At 41.3% G+C, this 27460-nt stretch overlaps 1 protein-coding gene across 5 annotated transcripts in view; it reads left to right on the plus strand.

Moving 5' to 3' along the window:
* CPM (carboxypeptidase M) overlaps window positions 1-26424 on the plus strand; it is a 71896-nt gene extending 45472 nt beyond the window's left edge. For all 5 annotated transcript variants that reach the window (XM_065934662.1, XM_065934664.1, XM_065934661.1 and 2 more), the window contains exons 4-9: window positions 266-438; window positions 2335-2519; window positions 3237-3404; window positions 8527-8679; window positions 19259-19407; window positions 21392-26424. In XM_065934662.1, coding sequence (XP_065790734.1) covers window positions 266-438; window positions 2335-2519; window positions 3237-3404; window positions 8527-8679; window positions 19259-19407; window positions 21392-21634 — 1071 coding nt within the window. In that variant the 3' untranslated portion in view covers window positions 21635-26424. The remainder of the gene's footprint in view (window positions 1-265; window positions 439-2334; window positions 2520-3236; window positions 3405-8526; window positions 8680-19258; window positions 19408-21391) is intronic.
* Window positions 26425-27460: the final 1036 nt, after the last annotated feature.

Here is a 27460-nt window from a genome sequence, read left to right on the forward strand (position 1 = left end):
GGACAATAAGAAATAGCCTTTACTCCACTCTAATTCATTTTTTAAAAGTAAATTATTAGATACTTTTTTAGAAATTAACTTAAACTCTTAAAAAGATTTTGCAGCATACCAGTGATGGATTGCCATGGGCCTGAAGACACAGTGGTCTGACAACTGGTTTTGGTTTTAAATATCATCTGTAGTGTTTCTTGTTGGGGAATTTGTACCTTGGGGACTGTTTTCCTTGTTTTCCTCAAGTAGCCTCTTCTCTCTTTAACACCGACAGGCTGTAGGGCGGGAACTGCTGCTCCATTTAATTGAATATCTTGTAACCAGAGATGGAAGAGACCCTGAAATCACAAATCTAATCAACAGCACCCGGATACACATCATGCCGTCAATGAACCCAGATGGATTTGAAGCTGTTGTAAAGCCTGACTGTTTTTACAATGAGGGCAGGTAAGAATGGGCCTATCTTTGTAAAACATAAGACCACCACGAAAGGCCCCCATCGGATCGGACACCTTGGCCCCGTCCAGAGGAATTAATGAAACATCTATAGCCTGTGTATGTCACTGCCACGCTGGAAACCCTTCAGGGCCACGCATGGCTTTGACTGTGAGAAATTAAATCCTGAATAAGGCTGGTTTATTCCTGTGCCTGCCCACCCTCCACAGCTCCGGTTTATTGCTTTTTCCACTGTCACCCTGCTGCAGCTGCTTAGATCCCTCTTCACCCTGAAACTACAACTACAGGCTTGCTTCTCACCTCTGGCATTCCCACCCCCCTTGGGCCCACCCTGGCCTGTTGCAACAGCATCTCCTCAAAGCCTCCTTCCTTAACCTGTCGGATATTAGGTCCCCAGTTATACTCATATCACCTGGCCCCTTACCCTCACAGCACAATTTTAATGTCTCATTTCCCCTTTAATGTCTAGCTGAGGGCAGGAGTCCTACCCATAGTGTTCATCACTAAGAAATCCCAGGGCCTAGTATAGAACCTGGCCCCTCGATAACCAGGTTGATTTATTAAGCCAGCCCAAGAACTAACATAAAGAAGAGTGAGTCTTGTAGTATTTCTGATTTAAAGTTTATTGTATTTTAAATGGCCTCAGGGAGTTTGGAATTTCTCAAATGTCTGATAAACACTGATATTTGTGCAATTAAAATTTTGTTTTTACCAGAGATAAATCACCACTGGATTCCCTTCCACTTTTAAGGTTTTTTGGTTTTTTTTTAAGCATATTTAAACATGGCCAAGTCTTCCCAGGTGGCTCAGTGGTAAAGAGTCCATCTGCCAAGCCAGAGACACAAGTTTGATCCCTGTGTCAGGAAGATTCCCTGGAGAAGGAAATGGCAACCCAGTCCAATATTCTTGCCTGGGAGATCCCATGGATAGAGAAGCCTGGCAGGCTACAGTCCATGGGGTCACAGAGTCCGACAGGACTTAGTGATTAAACAACTATGACAAACATAGCCAAGCAACTTTTCAGAAATATATCTGCATAAAATAGCCTGCTCCTATTATTTCTGATAACAATTGCTGTGGAACCCACTGTCCCCGAATTGAGGAAACAGCCACCTTTTTATTTACTCTCCACTCTGTAAGTTGGGAATTTGGGCAGAGCAGGGTCCATCTCTATGGCACGATGACTGGGACCTCTGCGGGGGTCTGTCTGGGACCCTGTGTCTTGAGTTTCAGTTCTGGCTCTCACCTGGGTCCCTCATTCCTTCATGTGGCCCCTTGATGTAGCTAGCATTGGGGTCTCAGGGTTCCAAATGGGAGTGTCCCAAGAGCAAAAGCCCCGAAACACACACACTTATCCAGCCTCTGTTTACCTCCTAATCGCTCCTGTCCCACTGGCAAGAACAGGTCACACAGGAGGGAACAGCATGGTGCATGAGTACCAAGAGCAATTCGTCGGAGGCTGAGAAGGCACCCATCTGCTGCCGCTGCTGCTGCTAAGCCGCTTCAGTCGTGTCCGACTCTACGCGACCCTATAGACGGCAGCCCACCAGGCTCCCGTCCCTGGGATTCTCCAGGCAAGAACACTGGAGTGGGTTGCCATTTCCTTCTCCAATGCATGAAAGTGAAAAATGAAAAGTTAAATTGAAGTTGCTCAGTCGTGTCAGACTCTTAGCAACCCCATGGACCACAGCCCAGCAGTCTCCTCCATCCATGGGATTTTCCAGGCAAGAGCACTGGAGTGGGGAGCCATTGCCTTCTCTGGCAACCATCTACCACCTCTGTATTCATATCTGGAAAAACAGCTGGAGCCCAGAGCAAAGGTCTATACTCTACAGGAATTTGCTCCCTCATATACCAACAGTAAACCTTAAAACTTTTCTTTTAAAGGGATAATAGTAACTTCTATGACCTGAACAGAAATTTCCCTGATGCTTTTGAGTTTAATGAGGTACCAAGGCAGCCTGAGACTGTGGCAGTCATGAAGTGGCTGAATACAGAGACCTTCGTCCTCTCTGCAAACCTCCATGGCGGTGCCCTTGTAGCCAGCTATCCGTTTGATAACGGTGTTCCAGGTAAGCACACGCGGGCCTGCTCTTGCATTAAATCCAGAGGGAGGCTGCAAACTGTCCACCTCTGAATGGGATGCACTCTTCTCCTCCCTACTTAATTTTTCTGGCAGGGGTGGAAAAAGCCTCATTCTCTCGACTCTGAGCTATCCTTCCTACAATTTATAAACAGTAGACGGGTAAGGTGTCTGAACTGACAATGAAAAATGGGATTACTTGACATTCATCAGTGAAATAGTAAAATTGTAATTTAGATTAGCACACAAGAGACAACATGGCTGGAAAAAAAAAAACCTAATCACATAAATAATAATTCCTGACTCCTCTTAAAACTGTGGGATGAGGTATGTACCAAGGAGTTAAAATATTCTAGTGACTTCATTTAATCCCTACAGTACCTAAGGAAAGTTTACTGATCTCCTGGAATCAACAAGAATGACTAAGAAGGTATTTAACTTTTAAGCTGATTGAGGAGGAGTTTGGACATGTATGTGGTTATTTTCTGTGATATCCCTTCTGTTATGTCCATCAAAAACTGGGAAGAAGAGTAGAGAGAAGCATTCATGGAAGTGGGTGGAGGAAAGTGGAAGTGGGTAGAGGAAATTCATGGAAGTAGCTCTAGGAAATTGGAGCCTTTGCGTGGGATTTGATGGTGCAGGGGCTAATATACCGTATACGTCCACTACATCAACTGAAAGGTCCTGGTCTGTCTTCCATGTGCAGCCACTGGAACATTATACTCTCGGAGCTTAACCCCCGATGATGATGTTTTTCAATATCTTGCAAACACCTATGCTTCGCGGAATCCTGACATGAAAAGGAATTCATGTAGAATTAAAACAGGGTTTTCTAATGGAATTATAAATGGGTACTCCTGGTATCCACTGAAAGGTGAGTTTCTCTTCGTTCTACTCTTCTTCCGGTTGTCTTTACCCAGAGATGCCAGCTGGCCTTTGTTGACCCCAGCAGCTGCCAGAAGTTCGTCAGGCACAGTGTCTCTGTCAGCTAATAGCACGGAGCCAGGAGGGGGACGACCGTTTGAGAGATGCTCAGACATGTTCCCTACTGCCAAAGTTGCCTGAGTTCAGACGCTTGTTTAGCATTTACTTTGGAACCGGGAACTGTGCCAAGAAAGATGAGCAGGACACAGATCTTAAGCCCAAGTTTAAGAGAGAAGAGCACCATCTGAGTTAATTGTGATGGCAGTGTCATATGGATAAGAACAGAGATTTAGAAAAGGGACAGTGTGCCACAGGGGTGTAAAGCCGAAACACAGCAGGAGGTAGTGAAGGCCTTGCAGAAATGTAATTCTTACGTCTCATCCCGTGGGGGCAGTTGCAACTTGTGTGTTAGTCACCCAGTCGTGTCCAACTCCTTGCGACCCCAAGGCCTGTAGCCCCCCAGGCTCCTCTGTCCATGGGATTCTCCTGGCAAGAGCACTGGAGTGAGTTGCCATTTCCTTCTCCAGGGGATCTTCCCGACCCGGGGATCGAACCCGCTTGCCTATGTCTCCTGCAGTGGCAGGCAGGTTCTTTACCATCTCAGCCACCGGGAAGTAAAGCTGCTCCTTACAGCCAGGTAGTTATCGCCACGCAACGGTGGGGACGGTATTGCCAGAGCTTCCAGTCTGTGAAGCTAGACGGGTGTTTCCCTGAAGTCTCCTGATTTTTCAAGCCACTTTGCAGACCGAACAGAAGAGCCCTCTAGTCTTGCTCCCTCGGAACAGGATAGCCAGGCGAGGGAGGGAGTGAGGAGTTTGCCATGGAGGGAACGTGGCGGAGGGGACGTTCTTGTCAGAAGGAAGACTATCAGCAGAAGCCCACGGGTGTCATGGTCCTAGTCTGGAGACTCAAAGAGAACAGGAGGGACCGGGGATGGAAGGGTGAGGGGGAGACCAAGGGCGGGGACCAGGTTTCCGCCACCTCGGGGAGAAGTGCCGCCTCTCAGGCTGGCCTGCAGGTCCGGCCAGCAGCCGGCCAGTCTGCGTTCCCACACACGGGCCACTTCCTCACTCGTCGCCGTGGCCGGGGCTTATATCTGGGCGGGTTCCTGCCAGCTTTCCAGGGGACATAGATACGCCTGGACGACGGCTGGAAGGCAGCAGGGTCAGCCAGATGCCACAGTACCCCAGACTTCCCTCCTGCATCCGAGAGACAGGCTCCCCTCCCCACCCCACCCAGGGGACATCGCACCGGGAGGGAGGGAGCCGGCCTGCCCGGAGGCCTGCCCGTGCGCTCTCAGTGTGACTTCCCAAGACAGAGCCAGATGTGCGGGAGAGGGACCAGGGACCTCGTTTTGCTGTGGTGAGCTGTCCCCAGTGTGCCTCTGTTGGCCGGGCCTGACTGGCCTTATCCAGAGCGGCACTCACTCTCCACAGGGGGCATTCTCTATCCCGCATGCTTTCCACGCCTGTTTTGCCATTTAGGTTCTTTCTACCTGAGACAGTCATCCAGTCAAGGGCTTTTGTTCTGTTTCATTTCTCTCTTCCTTTTTTTCGCTTCTATTTCTTGGTGAAAATGAGCTTAGAAATGCAAAATTTGTAAGTGATGGAAAAGGAAGAAAAGAGTAATTCTCCCTGGATAAAACTGGGACCTACATGCGTGCATGCATGCTAAGACGCTTCAGTCCTGTCCGACTCTTTGCAACCCTGTGGACTGCAGGCTCCCCTGTCCATGGGATTCTCCAGGCGAGAATACTGGAGTGAGTTGCCATTTCCTTCTCCAGGGACCTACATAGGTATTACTTAATAGTTATGAAATATTTTGACCATTTTCTGAGCATAAATATTTACTTCATTACTTCCCAAATACTCTCATGGACTGGAGAAAACTTATTTCACTAGGCAAATATCAAGTATAACGAATTAAAATCTGGCAGAGACTAGTTCATTCAAAGATACCATATTTCATCAAATCTAAGATGCCAGCGATTGTAAAATATGTCCCAACAAGAAAGAAAAAAGTTTCCAGCTGAACTAATAACACAATGATGCTTTTCAACCATCAAATTTAAGATGTTTCCCAATTCAGAGATTTTAAAATAGAAGTTTTGCATCTTAGAAAATATAAAGTATAACCATTTGAAAATAGGGTGTTGAGAGGTGAGAACTAGAAAGTGAGCATGGGCAGTGGCAATCCCAGAAGCAGCAGGGGTCTGGGTCTTCCCCTGCTCCCCAAGAGTCCAGCTGGCACCATGTGTGTCATCCACAGACATAGTGCGATGTGATGGTGGAAGGTGGCATTTGCTCTGGTTTCAGCCATTCACCAGCAAGAATCCCTGGGTACATGACCTACCACGTGTAATTAAGTTTCTCATCTGTAAAATACAGGTGATAATTACTGTAAGGGTTAGAGCTGATAGTGACGTCCTTCAAACAGTACCTAGCAACAGTGAACACTCAGTAAACATTGGCTATTTTTCCTCCAAATGCATTACTTCAGTCGCTCAGTCGTGTCAGACCCCATGGACTGCAGCACACCAGGCTTCCCTGTCTATCACCAACTCCTGGAGCTTGCTCAAACTCATGTCCACCAAGTCAGTGATGCCATCTAACCACCTCATCTTCTGTCATCCCCTTCTCCTCCTACCATCAATCTTTCCCAGCATCAAGGTCTTTTCAAATCAGTCTAGTTCTTCGCATCAGGTAGCCAAAGTACTAGAGTTTCAGCTTCAGCATCAGTCCTTCCAATGAATATTCAGAGCTGATTTCCTTTAGGATTAACTGGTTTGATCTTGCAGTTCAAGGGACTCTCAAGAGTTTTCTCCAACACCACAGTTCAAAAGCATCAATTCTTTGGTGCTCAGCTTTCTTTATGGTCCAACTCTCACATCCATACATCACTACTGGAAAAACCATAGCTTTGACTAGACAGACCTTTGTTAGCAAAGTACTGTCTCTGCTTTCTGCTTTTTAACATGCTGTCTAGGTTGGTCATAACTTTTCTTCCAAGGAGCAAGCATCTTTTAATTTCATGGCTGCAGTCACCATCTGTAGTGATTTGGGAGCCCCCCAAAATAAAGCTTCTCACTGTTTCCATTGTTTCCCCTTCTATTTGCCATCAAGTGATGGGACCAGATGTCATTATCTTAGTTTTCTGAAGGTTGAGTTTTAAGCCAACTTGTTCACTCTCCTCTTTCACTTTCATCAAGAGGCTCTTTAGTTCTTCTTCGCTTTCTGCCATAAGGGTGGTGTTATCTGCATATCCGAGGTTATTGATATTTCTTCCGGCAATCTTGATTCCAGCTTGTGCTTCATCCAGCCTGGCATTTCGCATGATGTACTCTGCATATAAGTTAAATAAGCAGGGTGACAATATACAGCCTTGATGTACTCCTTTCCCAATTTGGAACCAGTTTGTTGTTCCATGTCCAATTTAACTGTTGCTTCTTGACCTGCATACAGATTTCTCAGGAGGCAGGTCAGGTGGTCTGGTATTCCTATCTCTTTAAGAATTTTCTACAATTTGTTGTGATCCACACAGTCGAAGGCTGGGCATAGTCAGTAAAGTAAAAGTAGATGTTTTTCTGGAACTCTCTTGCTTTTTCAATGATCCACCAGATGTTGGTTCCTCTGCCTTTTCTAAATCCAGCTTGAATATCTGAAAGTTCACAGTTCACGTACTATTGAAGCCTGGCTTGGAGAATTTTGAGCATTACTTTGCTAGCATGTGAGATGAGCGCAGTTGTGCAGTCATGAATTCCTTATTGCCAAATTCAGAGTTAAATTGAAGAAAGTAGGGAAAACCACTAGACCATTCAGGTATGACCTAATCAAATATGACCTAAATCAAATCCCTTACGACTATACAGTGAGAGTGACAAATAAATTCAAGGGATTAGATCTGATAGACAGAGTGCCTGAAGAACTATGGACAGAGGTTCATGACATTGTACAGGAGGCAGGGATCAAGACCATCTCCAAGAAAAAGAAATGCAAAAAGGCAAAATGGTCGTCTGACAAGGCCTTACAAATAGCTAAGAAAAGAGAAGCAAAAGGCAAAGGAGAAAAGGAAAGATATACCCATTTGAATGCAGAGTTCCAAAGAATAGCAAGGAGAGATAAGAAAGCCTTCCTCAGGGATCAGTGCAAAGAAAGAGAGAAAAACAATAGAATGGGAAAGTCTAGAGATCTCTTCAAGAAAATTAGAGATACCAAGGGAACATTTCATGCAAAGATGAGCACAATAAAGGACAGAAATGATTTGGACCTAACAGAAGCAGAAGATATTAATAAGAGGTGGCAAGAATACACAGAAGAACTGTACAAAAAAGATCTTCATGACCCAGATAATCACAATGGTGTGATCACTCACCTAGAGCCAGACATCCTGGAATGTGAAGTCAAGTTGGGCCTTAGGAAGCACCACTATGAACAAAGCTAGCGCAGGTGATGGAATTCCAGCTGAGCTGTTTCAAATCCTAAAAGATGATGCTGTGAAAGTGCTGCACTCAATATGCCAGCAAATTTTGAAAACTCAGCAGTGGCCACAGGACTGGAAAAGGTCAGTTTTCTTCCAATACCAAAGAAAGGCAATGCCGAAGAATGTTCAAACTACCACACAATTGCACTCATCTCACATGCTAGCGTATACTTGTTTTTACAGAATAAATGTATTTATGAAAGGCTTGTAGAAATATTTTAAAAGAAATTTCACTCTAGTTTCTCCCTGTTTAAAATGTAATTTAGGAAAGAAATGTAATATGAAGAATCCTTTTCATAGTTGTGATTTTTAAAAAGGACCCTTCCCTTACTCCTCAGTTAATCTGGATGCATAGATGAACATCAGTCAGCTCTGATTCAGTTACCCATATGGGAATATTTAGGATTGCTTGGTCATGTCTGGATAATAAAATGTCAAGCTGTAATTGTACATGCCAATATGTCAAATTCATCTTTTCCTGTTTACATGTACTGTCATTGTAACTGTCTAATTCACCTGTCTCTAAGGTATGTGATACTTGACTTCATTCCAACTTCATACTTTTTAAAAATCTTAAATATGTTTGTGTTTAGGTGGAATGCAAGATTACAACTACATCTGGGCCCAGTGTTTTGAAATTACATTGGAGCTGTCATGCTGTAAATATCCTCGCAAGGAGAAGCTTCCAAGTTTCTGGAAGGATAACAAAGACTCGCTGATTGAATATATAAAACAGGTGCACATAGGTTTGTAAGATTTTCTTATTAATTCCTATTAACATAAAATATAGCATCTGGCAAAACCTTTGCGTTGAGAAAATGCAAGCCCCTAGTTCTGTTTTCTGGGTTCAGCCTCATTTTTAGTACCAAAACTAATGGTTCAGAATTCTCTCTGCATGAGCATCTGTAGCATGTGAAAAATGCAGCACCCATCAGCTCATATAAGAGAAAGCATGGTGTGTGTTACTTTAATATGGGGGTGTAAAATCCAGAGTACTTATAATTTTACAAGTTGAATGACCTGGAAATCTGGCAAAAGATCGATAAAACAGGCTGTCACTCTGTTACATCATCACCCGTTTAGAAAGAAGCCAAGTTTGCTTGTCATTTGCCATTTAATACCACAGACCCAGAGATTGTTGGACGTGCCATTTTACATTTTCTTCTAGAACTGGGGTGGTGACCTAGCACCATTAGCTTCAACCCCTCCCACCTCTCAACTGTGCCAAATGAGCAGGTACTGGGAGTCTTTGCAGCCTGTTTTTTTGAGGCCTGTCCGACCTTTATGAGAGATGAGCAGACAGTGTGAGAAGAGCATCATCCTCAGACATGTGCAACAGACTCACCAGCAGAGTTTGTTAAAACATGGCTTGCCAGGCCATCCTCAGAGTTTCTGATTTAGTGGGTCTGGAATGATTGACATCTTCCCTGGTGATGCAGACACTGCAGGTCCAGGGACTACTCTTTGAAAACCATTGCACGGGAATAGCACATCGCTTGTGGTGATGGTGGAACCTTGGGCAGGGTGTGGAAGGCTCTTCTGCATTGCCCGTGTTATTGTTCTCCATTCAGAACAGTTGGGGGAAGCAAGGCATCAAGAATTGGAGTAACGGTTATGCTACCATGTGAAGCCAAAGTGGAGAGTGTGTGTGTTGAAGAAGTTTTCATCATGGACCTATTGCATAATTGCAGAATTCCTGGATTTTCTGCGTGCTTCACACCAAAGCTTCCCACCTCTGCAAAGAGATGGGGTAGTTGAGGGGTACAGGGCTGAGTGCAGGGACAATTAGAAGCTTCCTTTGGCCATACATCCCGAACATGGATATTCCTTCCCCCTTTCATACTTGACCCCCAACTTCTTGCCACCCCAAAACAAAGTACAGGAAAATTGTGTATTTTTTTAATATTTATTCTTATTTATTTGGCTGTACCAGGTCTTAGTTGTGGCATGCAGGATCTTTAGTTTTGGCATGCGAACTCTTATGTGCAGCATGTGGGATCTGGTTTCTGACCAGGGATTGAACCCAGGCCCCCTGCATTGGCAGCACAGAATCTTAGCCACTGGACCACCCAGGAAGTTCCCAGAAATATTATTTTTGAATTGGCAGGACTGCATCTAACTGACTGAGACATCAATGGAGTAGGTTGATGGGGGAATATTATAAACTGTAGTATTACCAGCATCTTAGTGTAACTTTTACCAGGATCTTAATAATTTTTATTGAGCTTATTATTGGGTCTTTTTCCTTTTTCATTATGTCACCAGACTCTGTTCTGATGTTTCTCCTTTTGACTTTCTTCATGAGGCACATTTCTACTTTTGCTGTAGCTTCTACCTATACCAATCTTTTAGTGTAAACTCTAAAAATTCCGCCTTCAGAAGAATAAAACTGGGAGGGCAACGGAACACAAAATACACTCGATGAACTTCAGACTAGCTGCAAAAGTTATGGTACTCCTGGGCACTGAGTTAAGGCGGGCTCTGAAATATCATGCTGAAATAATATTGTCAGTGAAGGAGCTTTGTAAACTGTTAAATGACATACAAATTATGGCCTAAGCATTGTTGTTATTAATTTAAAGCATTTACAATTCCATTTAACTAGATTTTATAAAGAATATTCATCTATCTGCGTGTCCCTATAATCAGAGGCACACAGTTCACTTAAATCGTACGTATTAATGTATATTAACACATCTGTACATTAACACATCAACACTGCCCCCTTGTGGTTTAAGACAGGATTGTTTTTTGGGGTTTTTTTCCTCCCTAATTTAATAATGAATCCCTATTTCAAAATACTGATTATAGCATGGTTACTGTTATCTGATACAGAGGTTCTCTCCATATTGGTGCCCGATGGGAAGCCAAAGAGTATGTTTGTGGATAATGGAAGCAAACATTTCTTTACCATTATTGCTCTGGTTTAAGAAAATTATTGCGGTTTGTCAAGGTGCATCACTCCATTGGTTCAGTTTCACCACTTGCTATGATGCTAATATCTGAGATTTCCAGGTGGGTCAAAGACTCTGGTAAGTGGTCCTTGTCTGGGAAGGAAAGGCCTCTTGCTCTAATGGAAGGACCTAGTCTAGAGCAGGGGTCCCCAGCCTCTAGTGCCTGATGATCTGAGGTGGAGCTGATGCAGTGATAATGGAAATAAAGTGCACAGTAAATGTAATGTGCTTGACTCATACCAAAACCATCTCTCCACCCCTGGTCTGTAGAAAAAATGTCTTCTATGAAACCAGCCTATGGTGACAAGTGTTGAGGAAGCCTAAGCTGTTCTGTTATCTGCCGGTGTGAAACCTTGCAAGTCACTTGCCTTGACTGTTTTTAGTCAACTGATAGCTGGGACCAGCAGCATATGCCTTGCCTCACCCCAGCTTATTCTAAGGGTCTGATTGATCATTCTTTCAATTAAATCTCACCTCCAACCTCAGTCTAAACTCACGCTCTTTGTTGCTGTGTTGTCAAGCTTAAGAGGGTTGACCAGGCTCAGGCTGAGATGAGGGTAAGGCAGACATTAAGGCAAGTCTGAATTCTAGGGACCTGGAATGTCCCAAATGGTCCCTCTTTGGGGAGAAGTAAAGATGAGCAAGACATGACATTATCTGCTGCTATCCTCTTCCCCGAACTCCTTAGAGCAGAGCTGAACCCAGAGGTTAGGGGATGGCCCACAGCACCCTGGGCCCGAGAGAATCTGGTATGTACTGAGTGCCAGAAGCCTGAGAGACACAGATAACGCGTCTGTCATGGGATCCAAAGTCAGTGACATCTGTGCTCATCAGGTGGGGACATGGGAAAACCACCAGCTCAGACTGCACTCTGGCCAGTTCTCGCCCAGAATGTGCTTTTCATCCACGGAGCCTGATACATCCCCAAGGGATGTACATTTATTTATCCCCCTCATTTCCAGATGTGGCCACAAAATTTAAGTCTCAAATTTCATTCTCCTTTGCCTATTACATGAACATTTTTCAAAATTTTGCATTTTGTTCTCCTGATGTCATAGTGCTGTTATCTGTAAATCTTTGGATCTACTGGTCTTTTGTTTTCAATTTTAACATATAGAAATAAATCATCTCTTTTGGTAAAACAATCACTTATAAGTGAAAAGTTTGGTGGTGCCTGGACAGAATATTGAAAAGACATATAAGATCCAAAGATAGCTTACATTTGGCTGGTGGTATGGGGCTATCCTCTAATAGAAATTCTGCAGTTAAGCATGGTCTATGTTTGTTCAGTAACAGAGTGATATTCAGATATTCCCAACTTGAACTACTGTCTCTAGGTTTGGGTAAGGGATAGACAGAAATGAATCTTTTTAATCTTTAGAGGACATTGAATGAAAGTCAAACTCAAATATGAAGACTTTAGCAACTGACCTGAATCCAAATTACTGTTCGTTTCCCCGTACTTGAGGATAGGCAGACCATAGGTCCCTGGAAATCTTTCTTCAGTTTCACAGATTATATAGGGGGGCTGTGTGGGTATCTAAGGTCATTCAAAAACACTGTTCATAGGCTGTCAAAAAATTCAGATCTGTTCTGTTAAAGCATAACAACCATTTCCAGCCAAGAAGGAAATGCTAACCATTTTTTTATTTGAAGTATAATTGATTTACAATGTCTTAATTTCTGCTGTATAGCAAAGTGACTCAGTTTTACATGTGTATATATAACACATAGTTTTATATTTTTTTCATATTCCTTTCTGATTTATCACCGGATATTGAATATAGTTCCCTGTAGGACCTTGTTGTTTATCCACTCTATACAGCTTGCATCTGCTAATCCCAAACCCCCAAACATCCCTCTCCCACCCCCCTCCCCCTTGACAACCACAAGACTGTTCTCTCTGTCTGTGGTCCGTATGTATATACAACATCTTCTTTATCCATTCATCTGCCAAAGGACATTCGTGTCTTGACCTTTGTGAACAGTCCTGTTAACATATGGGTACATGTATCTTTTTGAATTATAGTTTTGTCTGGACGTATGCCCAGGAGTGAGACTGCTGGATCATGTAGCTATACTGTTTGCAGTTTTTTGAAGCATCTGCATACTGTTTTCCATAGAGACTGCACCAACTTACATTCCTACAACACCGTAGGCAGGCTTCCTTTTCGCCATACCCTCTCCAGCATTTGTTATTTGTAGACTTTTTAATAATGGCCATTTTAACCAGGGTGAGATGGTGTCTAATTGTACTGTTGATTTGCATTTCTCTAGTAATTAGCGATGTTGAGCCTCTTTTTTATGCCTGTTGGCCATCTGTATGTCTTCTTTGGAGAATTGTCTAGTTCTGCCCATTTTTTAAATCTTTTTGAGTTGTATGAGCTATTTATATAGGAGGCTTAGTCACTAGGTCGTGTCCGACTCTCGCGACCCTATGGACTGTAGCCTGCCAGGCTCCTCTGTCTATGGGATTCTCCAGGCAAGAAAACTGGAGTGGGTTGCCATTTCCTTCTCCAGGGGATCTTCCCGACCCAGGAATTGAACACAGGTCTCCTGCATTGCAGGCAGATTTTTTACCAACTGAGCTACAAGGGAAGCCCCACTGTTTATGTGTTCTGAAGATTAATCCCTTGTCAGTTGCATCATTTGTAAATGTTTTCTCCCAGGCTATAGGTTGTCTTTTCATTTTGTTTATGATTTCCCTTGCTGTGCAAAAACTGGTGAGTCTGATTAGGTCCCATTTGTTTTTGTTTTTATTTCTATTGCTTTAGGAAACCTAAGAAAACTGCTATGATTTACATCAGAGAATGTTTTGCCTATGTTCTCTTCTAGGAGTTTTATAGCGTCATGTTTTTAAGTCTTTAAGCAATTTGAGTTTATTTCTGTGTATGGTGTGTGTTTTAACTTCATTAATTTGCATGCGGCTGTCCAGCTTTCCCTACACCAGTTGCTAAAGAGACTGTGTTTTCTCCATTGTGTATTTCTTTTGTCTCCTTTGTCAAAGTTGACCATAGGTTGGTTGGGCTCTCAATTCTGTTCCATTGATCTATATATCTGTTTTTGTGCCAGTACCATGCTGTTTTGATTACTGTTTGCTGATTTTTTTAAAGTACCATGGAATGTTTTTCTTGGTATCTTCTGCCTTGCATCCTAAATCTTTTTAAACTTTTTCATATTGGAGTATAGTCAATCAACAATGTTGTGATAGTTTCAAACATCCTGAGTCTTATTCTAGCATTATCTTAGATGTTAAACGATGGTGTAAAGTCAATTTCAAAGATAGCTTACTTTTCTATGAGTTTTGGGGTATGGTTTTTTTTTTTTTTTGGTTTTGAAGAAGATGAAAAATACAAAAGATGCCAACACACGTACTGCCGGTACCACAAGCTGTCTTGCATAAATGCAAGATTTTCTAAGTGGTAGGAAGATATAAGCTAGTTCAGAGGCCTAAGGAAGGAAGATCTAAGCATAGCTTCTTTCCTCATATATTTTGCTCTTGAGGAACAAAGTTGAATTGAGGTCCCAGCAACTTATGTATATCTATTCAACTTCAAACTTACATAGCTGTGGTCTTTCTATTCCTTTGTATCATCTTTCTTATCCAAATAAGAGAAGGATTAAGAAACGGATTAATATTTGTTGAGCCTCCTCTTGTATTTGATCTTCATGACAATCCTGGAAGGTATATACATATTATGCCCATTTTATAGGTGATGGAATTGAGGCTTGGGAATGTTTAGTGACTAGGGACATAATGGAAATCTCTCTTCAAAAAAAGAATGCCACTGAAATTCAATGAATAAATACAGAGTCAGGTTACTAAATTATGACTGATGTTTAACAGTTGAGTACTACCTGAAGACCAAAAGGATACATATAACCCTTGAACAACACATGTATGAACTGCATGAATACACTTATATGCGTGGGGTGGGGTGGGGGACTGGTTTTGTTTTTTCACTAAATATGTACTCTAGTAATACCCAGTTCATGGTTGGTGGACTCTGCCAGTGCTGAGAGAGCCAACCATAAAGCTATATGTGGATTTTCAACTGTGTGGAGGGTCGATGTCCCTAACACTAGCATTGTTCAAAGGTCAGCTCTAGTAGGAATAAGTATAAATGGAACCTATATTTTTTAAATGCAAAAGAGGAAAAAAATCAAAGTGGAGGTTTACATTTGACTACATTGAAAAAAATGAGAAGGAAATATGGAATTTAATAACTTTTATCATTGTGGCCTCTTCTCATTTATGTCATTAAGATAACATGACTTGTCTATGAAGTAGACAAACTGAGATGGGAAAATAGGATTTAAAATGAGAGGAGTCTTAAAATATATATGGCCTTTGATTAACTGGATTCTTGAAATTTCAAGGTGTCAAGAATACACCTTGGTCTAATGTATCATTTAAGGCCTATGTTTCCTTATTGATTCTCTAACTGATCTGTTCAGTGATGAAAGTGGGGTATTAAAGTCCCCTACTGTTACTGTCAATTTCTCCTTTTACAGCTGTTGGTATTTTCCGTATATATTGAGGTGGTCCTATGCTGGGTGCCTACATGTTTACAATTGTCATATCGTCTCAGATTGATTCCTTGATCATTGTGTAGTGTCCTTTGTCTCTTACAACAGTCTATGTCCACCATTCTGCCTTCTGGCTTACTCATCCATTCTTCTGCCTGTTACTCCACTGATTCCTTCTAAGATACTTCATCTCAGTGATTTTTATCTCTTTGTTCTCTAGTTCTAGGTTTTTGTTGAACATTTCTTGTATCTTCTCAATCTATGCCTCCGCTCTTTTTCTGAGATCTTGGATTATCTTTTCTATCATTACTCCAAATTCTTTTTCAGGTAGATTGCCTATCTCCCCTTCAATTAGCTTTTGTCCTGGCATTTTATCTTGTTCATTCATCTGGGACGTAATTCTCTGCCATTTTGTCTGACTTTCTGTGATTGCAGCTTCCATTCAACAGGCTGCAGGGTTGTAGTTCTTCTTGCTTCTGCTGTTGGCCTCCTGGTAGATGAGGCTGTTTAAGAGGCTTGTACAGGTTTCCGGGTGTGAGGGACTGATTTTTGCCCATTGGTGGGTGGAGATGGGTTTTATCCCACTGGTGGGCAGGGCTGTGTCAGGGGGTGTGGTTAGTGGGCAGCTGTGTGCTCAAGAAGACATTAAACAGTCTGTCTGCTGATGGGTGAGGCTGTATTCCTACCCTTTTGATTATTTGGCCTGAGGCTTCCCAGCATTGGCGCCTACAGGCTTTTGGGTGGAGACAAGTCTTGGTGAGAAAATGGCAGCCTTCCAGAGGGCTGTGCCAATGAAAACGCCCCAGAACTACCACTGCCAGTGTCCCTGTCCCCGAAGTGAGCCACAGCCATCACCCCCACCTCCACGGCAGACCCTCCAATACTAGCAGGTAAGTCTGGCCCAGCCGATTATGAGGTCTTGGCTTTTTTCCTGGGTCCTGGTGCATATGAGACCCTGTGTGTGCCCGCCAATAATGGAATTTTGTTTCCCCTAGTTTTGTGGAATTCCTGCTATCAAACCCCACTGGCCTTGAAAGCTAGGTTCTCTAGCGACGACTCTCCCCATTGCCCAACTCCCAGGCTGGGGTGCCTGATATGGAGCTCAGAACTTTCAATCCTATAGAACTTCTGTGGTATAATTATTTTCCAGCCTATGGGTCACCCACCCAGCATGTATGGGATTTGGTTTTATCGCGATTTTACCTCCCACCTACTGTCTCGTCGTGGCTTCTTCTTTTTCTTTGAAGGTAGGGCATCTCTTTTGGTAGATTCCAGTTTTGTTTGTTTTTTTTTTTTTTGTCAGTGGTGTTTCCATAAGAGGTGAGCTCTTGTCCTTCTACTCCATCATCTGGTCTCCTCTCTAATCACAGTGAATTTAAATGTGCAGTTCTCAAGGTCAGAAGTTCAATACCAGTCTCACTGGGCTAAAGTCCAGGTGTCAGCAGGACTGGTCCCTTCCAGAGACTCTTGAAACATATAGCTTTGAAAATGAGAGGGCATGCGTCCATGAGACCCACAAAGCTACAGCAGACTGAGAAACGGTTGTTAAAGGAATCACATGGACTTACCCGGCCACCCCCAAGACCTAGTGCTAAGGCAGCTGATGGAAGAGTGCCCAGTGTTCCTGTGAAAGCAGCCTATTTGCCTGTCTGAAAGCTTCAGCCTCAGGGGCAGTCATTTTACTCAACACATATCTAGCGGTCAGCTGAAATACTCTCCAAAGACAGAGGCTGTCTTCTTTGCCCTGTCCCTTCACCTCCCTCCAGGATCCCCGTGTCTCCTGGAAAGGAGTTTGTACGCTTGTTTGGTGCACTGTTTTCTAGAGTGGCCGCCCAGGGGCCACCCCTTCATTTCCTGGTTCTGTTTGACCAGCAGGGCTTGTGTGCATGGATCCCACAGGACTGTAACAAAAGGAAAAGGAGTTCTTAACCAGCTATACCCAGGACACAGCGGAGAGGCAGCAGTTAAAGAAAAGAAAAAAGTCTTTTGGTGAAAGAGGACTGTTAGTGTATCTTCATAGTCGTGGCCTAAGGAGCAGGCTTCTAATTAAATATACACCTAGTGGCTGATTCCAATCATCTCTAGATGTCACTGGGCACCGTCTTCACTCCCAGCTTGTGTCCTACCCCTGGTCACCAATGTCTTCAAGAAAGGAGCTTGTATACCCATCTAGCCCCTTGGCTTTTGTGGCTACGACCCAGAGGACACTTTCTTTGATAGCCTGATTCTCACAGAGTTCAAAGAGATGATATCAAACAAAGAAATGGTTCTTAACTGGCTGTTACTCCAGGGCTCAGTGCAAAGGCAACAGGCAGAAACACTCATCTTCCAGTCTTCCCCTGAAAGAGACATATTTGTATACCTTCAAAGCTGCTGTCTGAGGGTTTGCTTCCAGGACACCTGAACCTTTGTGCAAAATATTCCCCTTTGAGGCACTAACAGGTCTTGGCACACTCTCAACTACTGGAGTCATTAAGACTAAAGTAAGCAGCTTGGGTGATCACAAAGATTTGAGAGAAAACCCAGAGCTGGGGCAGGGTTGAATAGTCAGTTCATCTCTTACATGAACCCACTCCTTCAAGACTGGGAGTGATGGTTGTTTTTACCTAACACATATAAACCAACACAGGGTCAGCACAGAGAACTACATTCCAAATCAAAGAGCCAGATAAAACCCCAGAAAAGAGTTTAATGAAATAGAGGTGAGTGATGTACATGATAAAGAGTTCAAAATAGTGGTCATAAAGATGCTGAGTTCAGCAGAACTGTTCATGAACAAAATAATTTCAACAGAAAGAAAATATAAGAAAGTACCAAATAGAAGTCATGGAGCTGAAAAATACAGTAGAGGGGTTCAACAACACACTAGATGAGACAGGAGAAAGGTAAGTAAATCCAAAGACTGGATGAATTCCATTGTCCTATTAGAGCAGCAAAAAGAAAAAGAATGAAAAAGAGTGAAGACGGCTTAAAGAACTTATGGGACAACATCACGCAGACCAACATTTACATTATAGGGGTCCCAGAAGGTGGAGAAAGAGAAAAATTACTTGAAGGGAAAAAAGGTTGAAAACTTCCCTAACCTGGAACTTCCTAGAAGGAAGCAGACATCCAGATCAAGGAAGCCTGGAAAATTCCAAATAAGATAAACCAAAAGAGACCCACATCAAGACATATTGTAATGAATATGTCAAAAGTTAAAGACAAATAAGAGATATCACCTTACCCCTGTTAGAACGGCTGTTGTCAAAAGACAAGAAGTAACAAGTGTTGGCAAGGATGTAGAGAAGAGAGAGCCCTTCTGCACCACTGATAGGAATGTAAGTTGGTGCAGCACTCCGGAAACAGTATGGATCTTCTAAGAAAAACTAGAAATAGAACTACTATATGATCCAGTAATTCTACTTAAGGGTATTTATCCAAAAGAAATGGAAGCAACTTAATCAAATGGATAAATAGATACAGAAAATGTGGTATGTTTAAATAAGTCCTGGGGAGGCAGTGTACAGCGTGGTAAATATAGTTAATACTGTATTGTATCTACTTGAAATTTGATAAGAAAAGTTATCATCACAAGAAAAAAGTATAACTATGCTAACTGAGCATAGTTTGGTGGATATTTCACAGTTCATACATATATTTAGCCATGTTGTATACCTAAAGCTAATATATTTTTATTATATCTCAATTTTTTTTTTAAGTTTACCATCCCTTCTCAAATACTCTATTAACTCAAGATAGCTAATAAATATTGGACTTATTTTTCTTAAACAATTATAAGAATTTTTTTCTTATGCCATAAAATGTGGTATTAACACTTAATTCTTTTTTTGTCTTGCAGGTGTAAAGGGCCGAGTTTTTGATCAGAATGAGACTCCATTATCCAATGTAACTGTAGAAGTCCAAGACAGAAAACATATCTGCCCCTACAGAACCAACAAATTTGGAGAGTATTACCTCCTCCTCTTGCCTGGATCCTATGTAATAGAGGTAAGTATACAATGCTAGTTACTGTTATTAAAATACTATAGAACTCAATATTTACTCACCTAGAAAGAATCTAAAATACGTCTGGAATGTGTAAAAGGAGATACATCAAGACAGAATAAAAAGTCAATGTCAGATCTGCATCTGTCAGAGGGAGTAGGTAAGGTGGCAATAGTAAAAACAAACTCAAAATCATGTTTTTTTCCCCAACTGGAAATTTTTAAAATAGAAGCCAAATCACATTTCTCGTGATAAAAAACAGAACAAACCCTATAACAACAACCAACATAGTCAAAGTTCTTCCAAGGTTCATGAAATACCAGTTTAACACCTACTCCATGAACCATAATTTATTCTATTAAAAAACTGATTAGGACACAAATTCCTTAGAATTCATCACAGTTAAAATTTGATCCACAAAGTTTACCAGTATATTAAGTGACACATATTTTTGCAGCCTTCTCATAAGCAGATGATGGTGAGTTTTTCAATCAATGCAAGTAAAATTCCAGATTTTAACTCTATTTAGATGACTGTTTCTAAGGCTTTTCTTCTGTAAGGAGCCATGGCTTAGTTTGAGGCCAAGTGGGTTTATGCAAATGAACTAAATGAATAAGTAGCTGATTTAGTAGGCCAGATTGTGCCTCTTCCTTTTTGATGTGGCTTTATCTAGAATGTCAAGTTATATCTAGTTTATTTAGTAGGTCTAATGCCAGCCATAGCAGACATTCCATACAGAGCCATTCCTGAGAAGGCAGTCACTTATTCTGCAATAAAAACTGGCTTTGTAGGTACTTTGTCTTTAGGACATAAAAAAAGGCATGATTTTCAGTTCGTAAAACTCTGTAGGATTAAAGACTCCTGCTCCATAGGTGACCCCAAAGTGCCCAGCACACTTGGAGTGAGGGGCTCATCCTTTTCTTGAGTGTCTCTCCTCCTACTGAGGAGACAAACAGAGCCCGGAAGACCCAACTCACTATGAATCTTTGCCTAAAAATGGCCCCCTTTACCCTGTTATTTACTGTGACATTTTCATTATATGAAAAAAAGGGTTTTTCTTGTGGTGAATCTAAATTGTTTTTGTCCGGTCCCATAAATAAGCCACATCTTGGATAAATATGTATACGTATAACAGATTCACTTTCCTGTACATCTGAAACTAAAAACTTGTAAATCAACTATAATAAAATTTAAAGTTAGAATCGTTGATTTCCAATTAGTTAGACTAATGCAGCACAAATCAGCTTTAGTTACTAACTCTAGGACAAAAGGGGAAGGTAAGACTGTGGAAGCTGAAATGAATAACTAAATACATGCTAGTTAGTGGTCATATAAATGTTATTCTCCATTCTTTTCTCCCTCTACCATATATAATGAAAGCATTTCGCAGTAAATAACAGTCCATAGTTTAGCACTTGTCGTTATTTTCCTGATCATTTCCTCCACCAAAAAGTTAAATCTAGCTGAAGATTCAGATTCATGGACAAAACCAGGTAAAATCAAAGCTTTTTAAGGAAGCAGTAACATTATATATATATATGCACTCAAATATATAAAATCAGTTGCAGGAAAATGGAATAAATTGAGAAAAGTTTTCTGACTTATAAATAATCTTGATTCCGAATTAGGATAGTAAGTACAGATTGGGACAAAGAGAAACAGTCAACTCTTTTGCCTTTGCAATCCATGATAAATGACGGGGACAGAAATCAGTCGGTTGCTTTCGAATTCTGACATCTCCAGATAAAGGAACTGTCTTTATTTCACTTTGTAATTCTGGGCAACGGCATTAACAACAGTACTCCGTATCGATAGGATAACTCATTCAGCGAGCAGGACTGAAGCTGTCTCTAGCCTGGGGAGACCTGGCAAGTTGTTACCTGTGTTTCATAAAGGCTTCATTTTAGTGGTGGGTAGCAGAGTTTTCCGTGCTGGCTCCACAAAACATCTGCAATCACTCAGATAACTGTTTCTTGTTTCCTCTCAGGTTACAGTCCCTGGACATGACCCACATCTCATAGAGGTGACTATTCCCCCCAAATCCCACAACTTCAGTGCTCTCAAAAAGGATATTTTACTTCCATTCAGAGGGCAATCGGATCATATCTCAGAATCAAATCCTTTATGTCCCAGGATTCCTCTTTACAGGGAACTGGAAGGCCACTCAGCTGCAACAAAACCCAGTCTGTTCTTATTTTTAGTGACTCTTTTTCACATATTGTTTAAATAAAGCAAAATGTGAAACTCAACCCCAATCATCACCTGGAATCAGGGATTAATCATGCCAGGTTACTGCAACTCTTAACTCCCTCTGTGGGACCTTGATTGGATAAACTCCATGATGCTTCCCTAAGAAGAGAAATGTTTGTTTGCAAATTTTGCAAGAGCAATGTATGACGATAATGAAAGGAATGATTGTCTTAACGTGGAAGATACGTGCCCATCAAGTACTGCTCACTTACACTTAATCTCGAAGTGGTCTTAGAAATTTATAAGAAGTTAAACTTGAGAAGCTAAAGGTCCTGCAAGGGAAAAAAATAAAGAACTAATTTTGTGTACAGACAGCCATTTGAATATAAGCAATGAAGATGAATATTTATTGATTACCTATTACATACATGGGTCAGGAAGACTCCCTGGAGGAGGAAATGGCAATCCACTCCAGTATTCTTGCCTGAAAAATCCCATGGACAGAGGAGCTTGGCGGGGCTACAGTCCAAAGGGTCGCAGACACAGCTGAGTGAGCATGTAGCATTCTATTAATACAGGCAAGACGCTGCCATGTGTGCCCTGTGTGAAAAGATAGTGCCATATATAATTTTCAGTACAGGGGGAAATGATATAGGACTGGGAATATTAAGTTCTGCCAATGTTCTAAGAAATGTAAGAGAAAATAGGCAATCCTGTCCCAGAAGCCCAAGAAAATACAGACCTGATGGGATGACAAATTTGTCTACAGAGTCCCCAGAATAATAGGTTAAGTAAGGGTCGCTGCCTTTCTGAAACCAGATGCCACAGTGCTCGGTTATGCTGATGACCCCCAAAGGCCAGACTTCAGACTCAGGTCTGACTGCCCACTGGACACGTCTACCTGGATGTGACCCACAGATACCTCAAACTCATCATGTTGAAAAATTGTACATACTCTTCTCCCCAGAGCTGCTTTTCCTCCTGCATTCTCTCAGTGACTGATAGCACCAAACTAAAAACTTGGAAGTCACCCTTAATACCTCCTCCTGCTCCTTCATCCCCTCTATTCAGGCAGTCACTGACTTTCATTTCATTTACAATAACAAATAACAAAGATTGTTATCAAATAACAATATGAAAGGAATTTGAAAGGATTCAAATTATGATTATTCAAATTCAAATGTGAAATCATTCCTTTTATATGTTATCAAATAACAAAGATTTCAGATAGCAATAAAGATTGTTATTTGTGTTGATTGATGCTGCATTCTCTTCACGGCTACTACCACCACCAGGCTGAGGCCGTCATAACCCACCTGCACGACAGCATCAGCTTTCCTGGTCTCTTGCTCCCAGCCTTCTCCTCTTCAAATGACCCTCCAAGCAGCTCTAGGGAAAGGGGTCTCTTTCAGACCATCAGCAATCACCTGCGTGTAGTTCCTACACACATAACATGCCGTGTGTGTTCCCTGTGTCCGCCAGTGCCACTCTGACCCATTCATTTTCTTTCCCACTCCACCTTTGAAACTCAGTTAAGGCTGTCTATTGGGTGCAGAGTTTCTGTTTAAGGAAGTTCTGAAAATAGTGATGATGGTTGTACAATGTTGTAAAGTATTTAATACCATTGAATTGTACACTCAAACTGGTTAAAATGGCAGGTTTTATGTATAAGGATAACTTAACTATTATATATTAAAATAATGCTTCATAAGGTGCTTTGTGATAAAGTACAAAGTGAAGGTTTCAAGGCAGACATGCTATGTAAATCACGTCTTTCTTACTTGATGTGAAACTACAACAGAAATAAAGACTAGTCTCTTAAGAGTAAACAAGTAAAACTTAAAAGATCGATGATTCCCTTTAAAAAAAAAAAAAGGAAACCTCAGTTCAGGTTTCAATTCCTTGGGAAACCTTTGCTGACCATTGTCCCATTTCACGCAATTTCACTGCACCCCACAAACCCATCGGTTGATCTGAGGACCCTGCCTCTTTGCTCCCCAAATAACACACGTGACTTCTGTTATGGGACTTACCACACTGTATTATGATCTTCTACTTCCATGGCTGATTTTCTCTGGTAGAGTGTGAGGTCTTTGAGACCAAGGTCTACGTGTTTGCAAAATTTATTTATTCTCAAATCCTAGCACACGGCAAGAACTGAATAAATGAACTAAGTGATCCAGCAAACTGCTATTCTTAAAACATTCTATGTACAAATTAGGTTAAGGGGGTCGGGCGGTTATCAAACAGAAAAATATAGCAACTGTGGCAAGCAGATTTCTGAGTGCCGTGTATTCGTCATGGAAAGTGAGTTGCTTTAGTTCTTATTTTAAATAGAAAGTTCTATACGATCTGGAAACAAAAACTATACCATACTTGGCACACGCTTGAGACCCACAAATGAAAGGGAGATACATGGGCATTTAGGAGCTGTTTCTGTGCCAGGCTGATTCCACATGCACAAGATCATACATGTAAAAGTAAAACTTGTAGACTTCTTTTAAATCTGGTAATAACCTGAATATTTTTATTTAAATAAGCAATAATTTGTTATATGCTTGAAAGTATATATTAATATTGCAGAAAATTATTTTGGTTTATTACATACATTGACTCTATCAAGTTGTAAACAATTTTCAAGCAGGCATTTAAGCATTCTAACTTTTCTAAGAGGGCAATTTTTGAAGGGACATGAACCAAGATCTGATTTGGTTCTTAAGCCTTAATGTAACTTTCTAAAGGAAATAATGTTTTCAAAATAAGATATTTTATCAAAACCATTTAGAAAATTTCCAAATATAAACCAAACCTGAATTTAGTTCAAAGCAGGTTTGAGGTACTTATTTTGTAGCAACAGCTCTGTCTGTACTTGCAAGTGAAATTTGCTGCAAGGATTTAGTATAGCAGAATCCCAGCTACATGTTCCACTCATCAAGTGACCTGTTCAAAAGGAGAAACAACCATGGAATTCTGACTACAGTCCAACCAGATCCCCACATTCCCCTGCATAACACCTTTTCTACTGTTCCCCACCCGCTTGGCTGGTGGTTATGCTCCTCAGAATCTCTAAGTTCAGGTATAACTCCTTTTAAAGAGAAACCAATATGGCAAAGATTTTCAAGATAGGAGAAAAGATAGCACATGTAAAAAAAATAAAAGAAAATGGTAATTAGAAGGCAGGAGCCCCAAGATCCAGCCCACCCAATGTGCAGCTTCCTACCTGTAAAATGTTCTGTTTCTTTGCTTGACTGTGATTCTGTGATCATCAGCCACAGTGGTGTCAGATGCCACACTCCGGTGCCACTATTGGGTATTGCCCAGGTGGAAGAAGGATAGTTAACACTTGAGAGGCATAAATATTTTAAAGGCTGTATAACTTATCAAAGACCAATAAACAGAATTGGCCTGAAAGCTGAAACACTGGCTAGCTAGAATGACCATTTATAATATTTAAGAAAACGTTCATGAAGTTACACAGCTTTTTCTCATGTACCTCCTTATTATAATAAATATTAACATGAATGGATTTAAATGGTGGAGAGTGTTTTAGAAAAAAAGTCTCTACAGATAAGTGTCGGTGTTGATTTTAGTGCTTAATTTATCACAGACTTGAGCTATTGGTCACACAGTCCTGTCCAACTCTTTGCGACCCCATGGACTGATTCTCGAGGCCAGATTAACTGGAGTGGATAGCTTTTTTCCCTTCTCCAGCAGATCTTCCCAACCCAGGGATAGACCCGTGGTCTCCCGCATTGCAGGCAGATTTTTTACCAACTGTGTTATCAGGGAAGCCCCACTCACAACCTCAGCATTATAAGTACCAGCATTATAAGACCACAAGGAGATTCAACCAGCCAATCCTGAAGGAAATCAGTCCTGAATTTTCACTGGAAGGACTGATGCTGAAGCTGAAACTCCAATACTCTGGCCACCTGATGCGAAGAACTGACTCATTAGAAAAGACCCTGATGCTGGGAAAGATTGAAGGAGGAGAAGGGGATGACAGAGGATGAGATAGTTGGATGGCATCACTGATGCAATGGACATGAGTTTGAACAAGTTCCAGTAGTTGGTGATGGACAGGAAAGCCTGGCATGCTGTAGTCCATGGGGTCGCAAGGAGTCAGACACAACTGAGTAATTGAACTGAGCTACTGGAGGTATTAGAAACATTAGTTTCTTCTCAGTATTTCTGAAAATCTAAGGAATCAATGTTTTTGTTTCAGAAGCAACTTTGCATTAAAATGATATGAGAGGTTAGCTTTATCTTTAGAAAATAAAAATATCTGGCACTAGATTAGAAATATCTTTTCCTAGGGAATATAGAAAAATGAACATAGCATATTGTCTCACTGTAACAGGGAAAGTTGCTTATTGAGAAATTTGGTTCTTATTCTACACAGTTATAATACAGTTGATGCCTATTTTATGACTGATTTAGACTGGGTGGAAGGGGAGAAAATTATGGTTCAAGAGAAAAAAGTTCACAGCACCTAAAGTAGAAATTTGGGGAGACAGTCTAACTTCATTACAGACTTTTACATTATATCATTGATAAGCAGATATTGTACTGTATTGATCATAAATTGTTTTATCATACTTTTGCATATGAACTACTCCATAGCCTTTTATAGATATTGCATAAGATGATTTTACAAGTTTTCTCAGCAACTTTCTTTTGTACTATAATTAAGAAATTAAAACATATAAATTGTCTAAGACTATAAAGTCTTGTTGGTCGGGGCCATGACTACCTCTGAATTCAGTAAAAATCAGAATATTTCTGATTCTCAATAAAGAATTAATATTCCTATAAACAATGAGTGCCACTTCTTTCCATTATGTTACTTTGAAAACACATACTTACACCAGTGTACAAAGTCCACATACCAGAAAGAACTGATTGTCATCAAATAAAGCCTGGGAAAGAGCAAATCTAATGACCTTTTATGAGGCAATAATATTGCAATAACTCTTCAAAGCCTAGATAGCCCTTCCAGAAAAGCTTATATGACATATACTCATCCAAATTAGTTTGTGCATGGGGCGGATAATGGATTAAAAGTATGCCTACTGACACAAAAAATCAAATACACACAAAAAATCAGACAAAAAGACATACCACATACACACAAAAAATCTTTGGAAAATTCCCAATGCACATTAATGTAGTAAAGGGTCTGAGAAATCATGTAGGAAAAAAGTGGATTCCTCCAACGGACTCAGCCACGGAAACTTTTCTTGAATAATTCAGGCTAGTACCATCTCTTAGAACTGACTTATCAGATTTCCAAACACATTTTGGGAAATGCTAATACAGGGAAGGGCCTTTTGTCCTAAATAATGTCTTATTGATTTCAAAGTGCTTTTGAAACACAGAAGAAGAATTTGCCTCTTCTAGGAACTGGGAAACTAATAGCCCTAACCCTCATTCCTTCATTGATGCAACCTCTTAACATTGAATTTCTAGTCACAGGGCAGAGAAGTTGGACGTAAGTGTCTGTATGCCCCCCGAAGCATGCTAAACAAATAATAGTTTAAATGAGACAAGACTGAGGAGGAACTAACATATAGGCACCAATTTTAAAAAGTGACAAGTGTCTCAATTTAAAAATAAATTGGGGACAGTTTTTCTATTTTCAAAAGGAAAGGAAAAGGAAAGACCTTCCCTGGTGGCTCAGCTGGTAAAGCTGCTGCCTGCAACACTGGAGACCTGGGTTTGATCCCTGGGTCAGGAAGATCCTCTGGAGAAGTAAATAGCAACCCACTCCAGTTCTCTTGCTTGGAAAATTCCATGGATGGAGGGGCCTGGTAGGCTTAAAGTCCATGGGGTCGCAAAGAGTCGGACACGACTCAGTGACTTCATT

The sequence above is a fragment of the Muntiacus reevesi genome, chromosome 4, assembly GCF_963930625.1.
Source record: "Muntiacus reevesi chromosome 4, mMunRee1.1, whole genome shotgun sequence".
Taxonomy (NCBI): domain Eukaryota; kingdom Metazoa; phylum Chordata; class Mammalia; order Artiodactyla; family Cervidae; genus Muntiacus; species Muntiacus reevesi.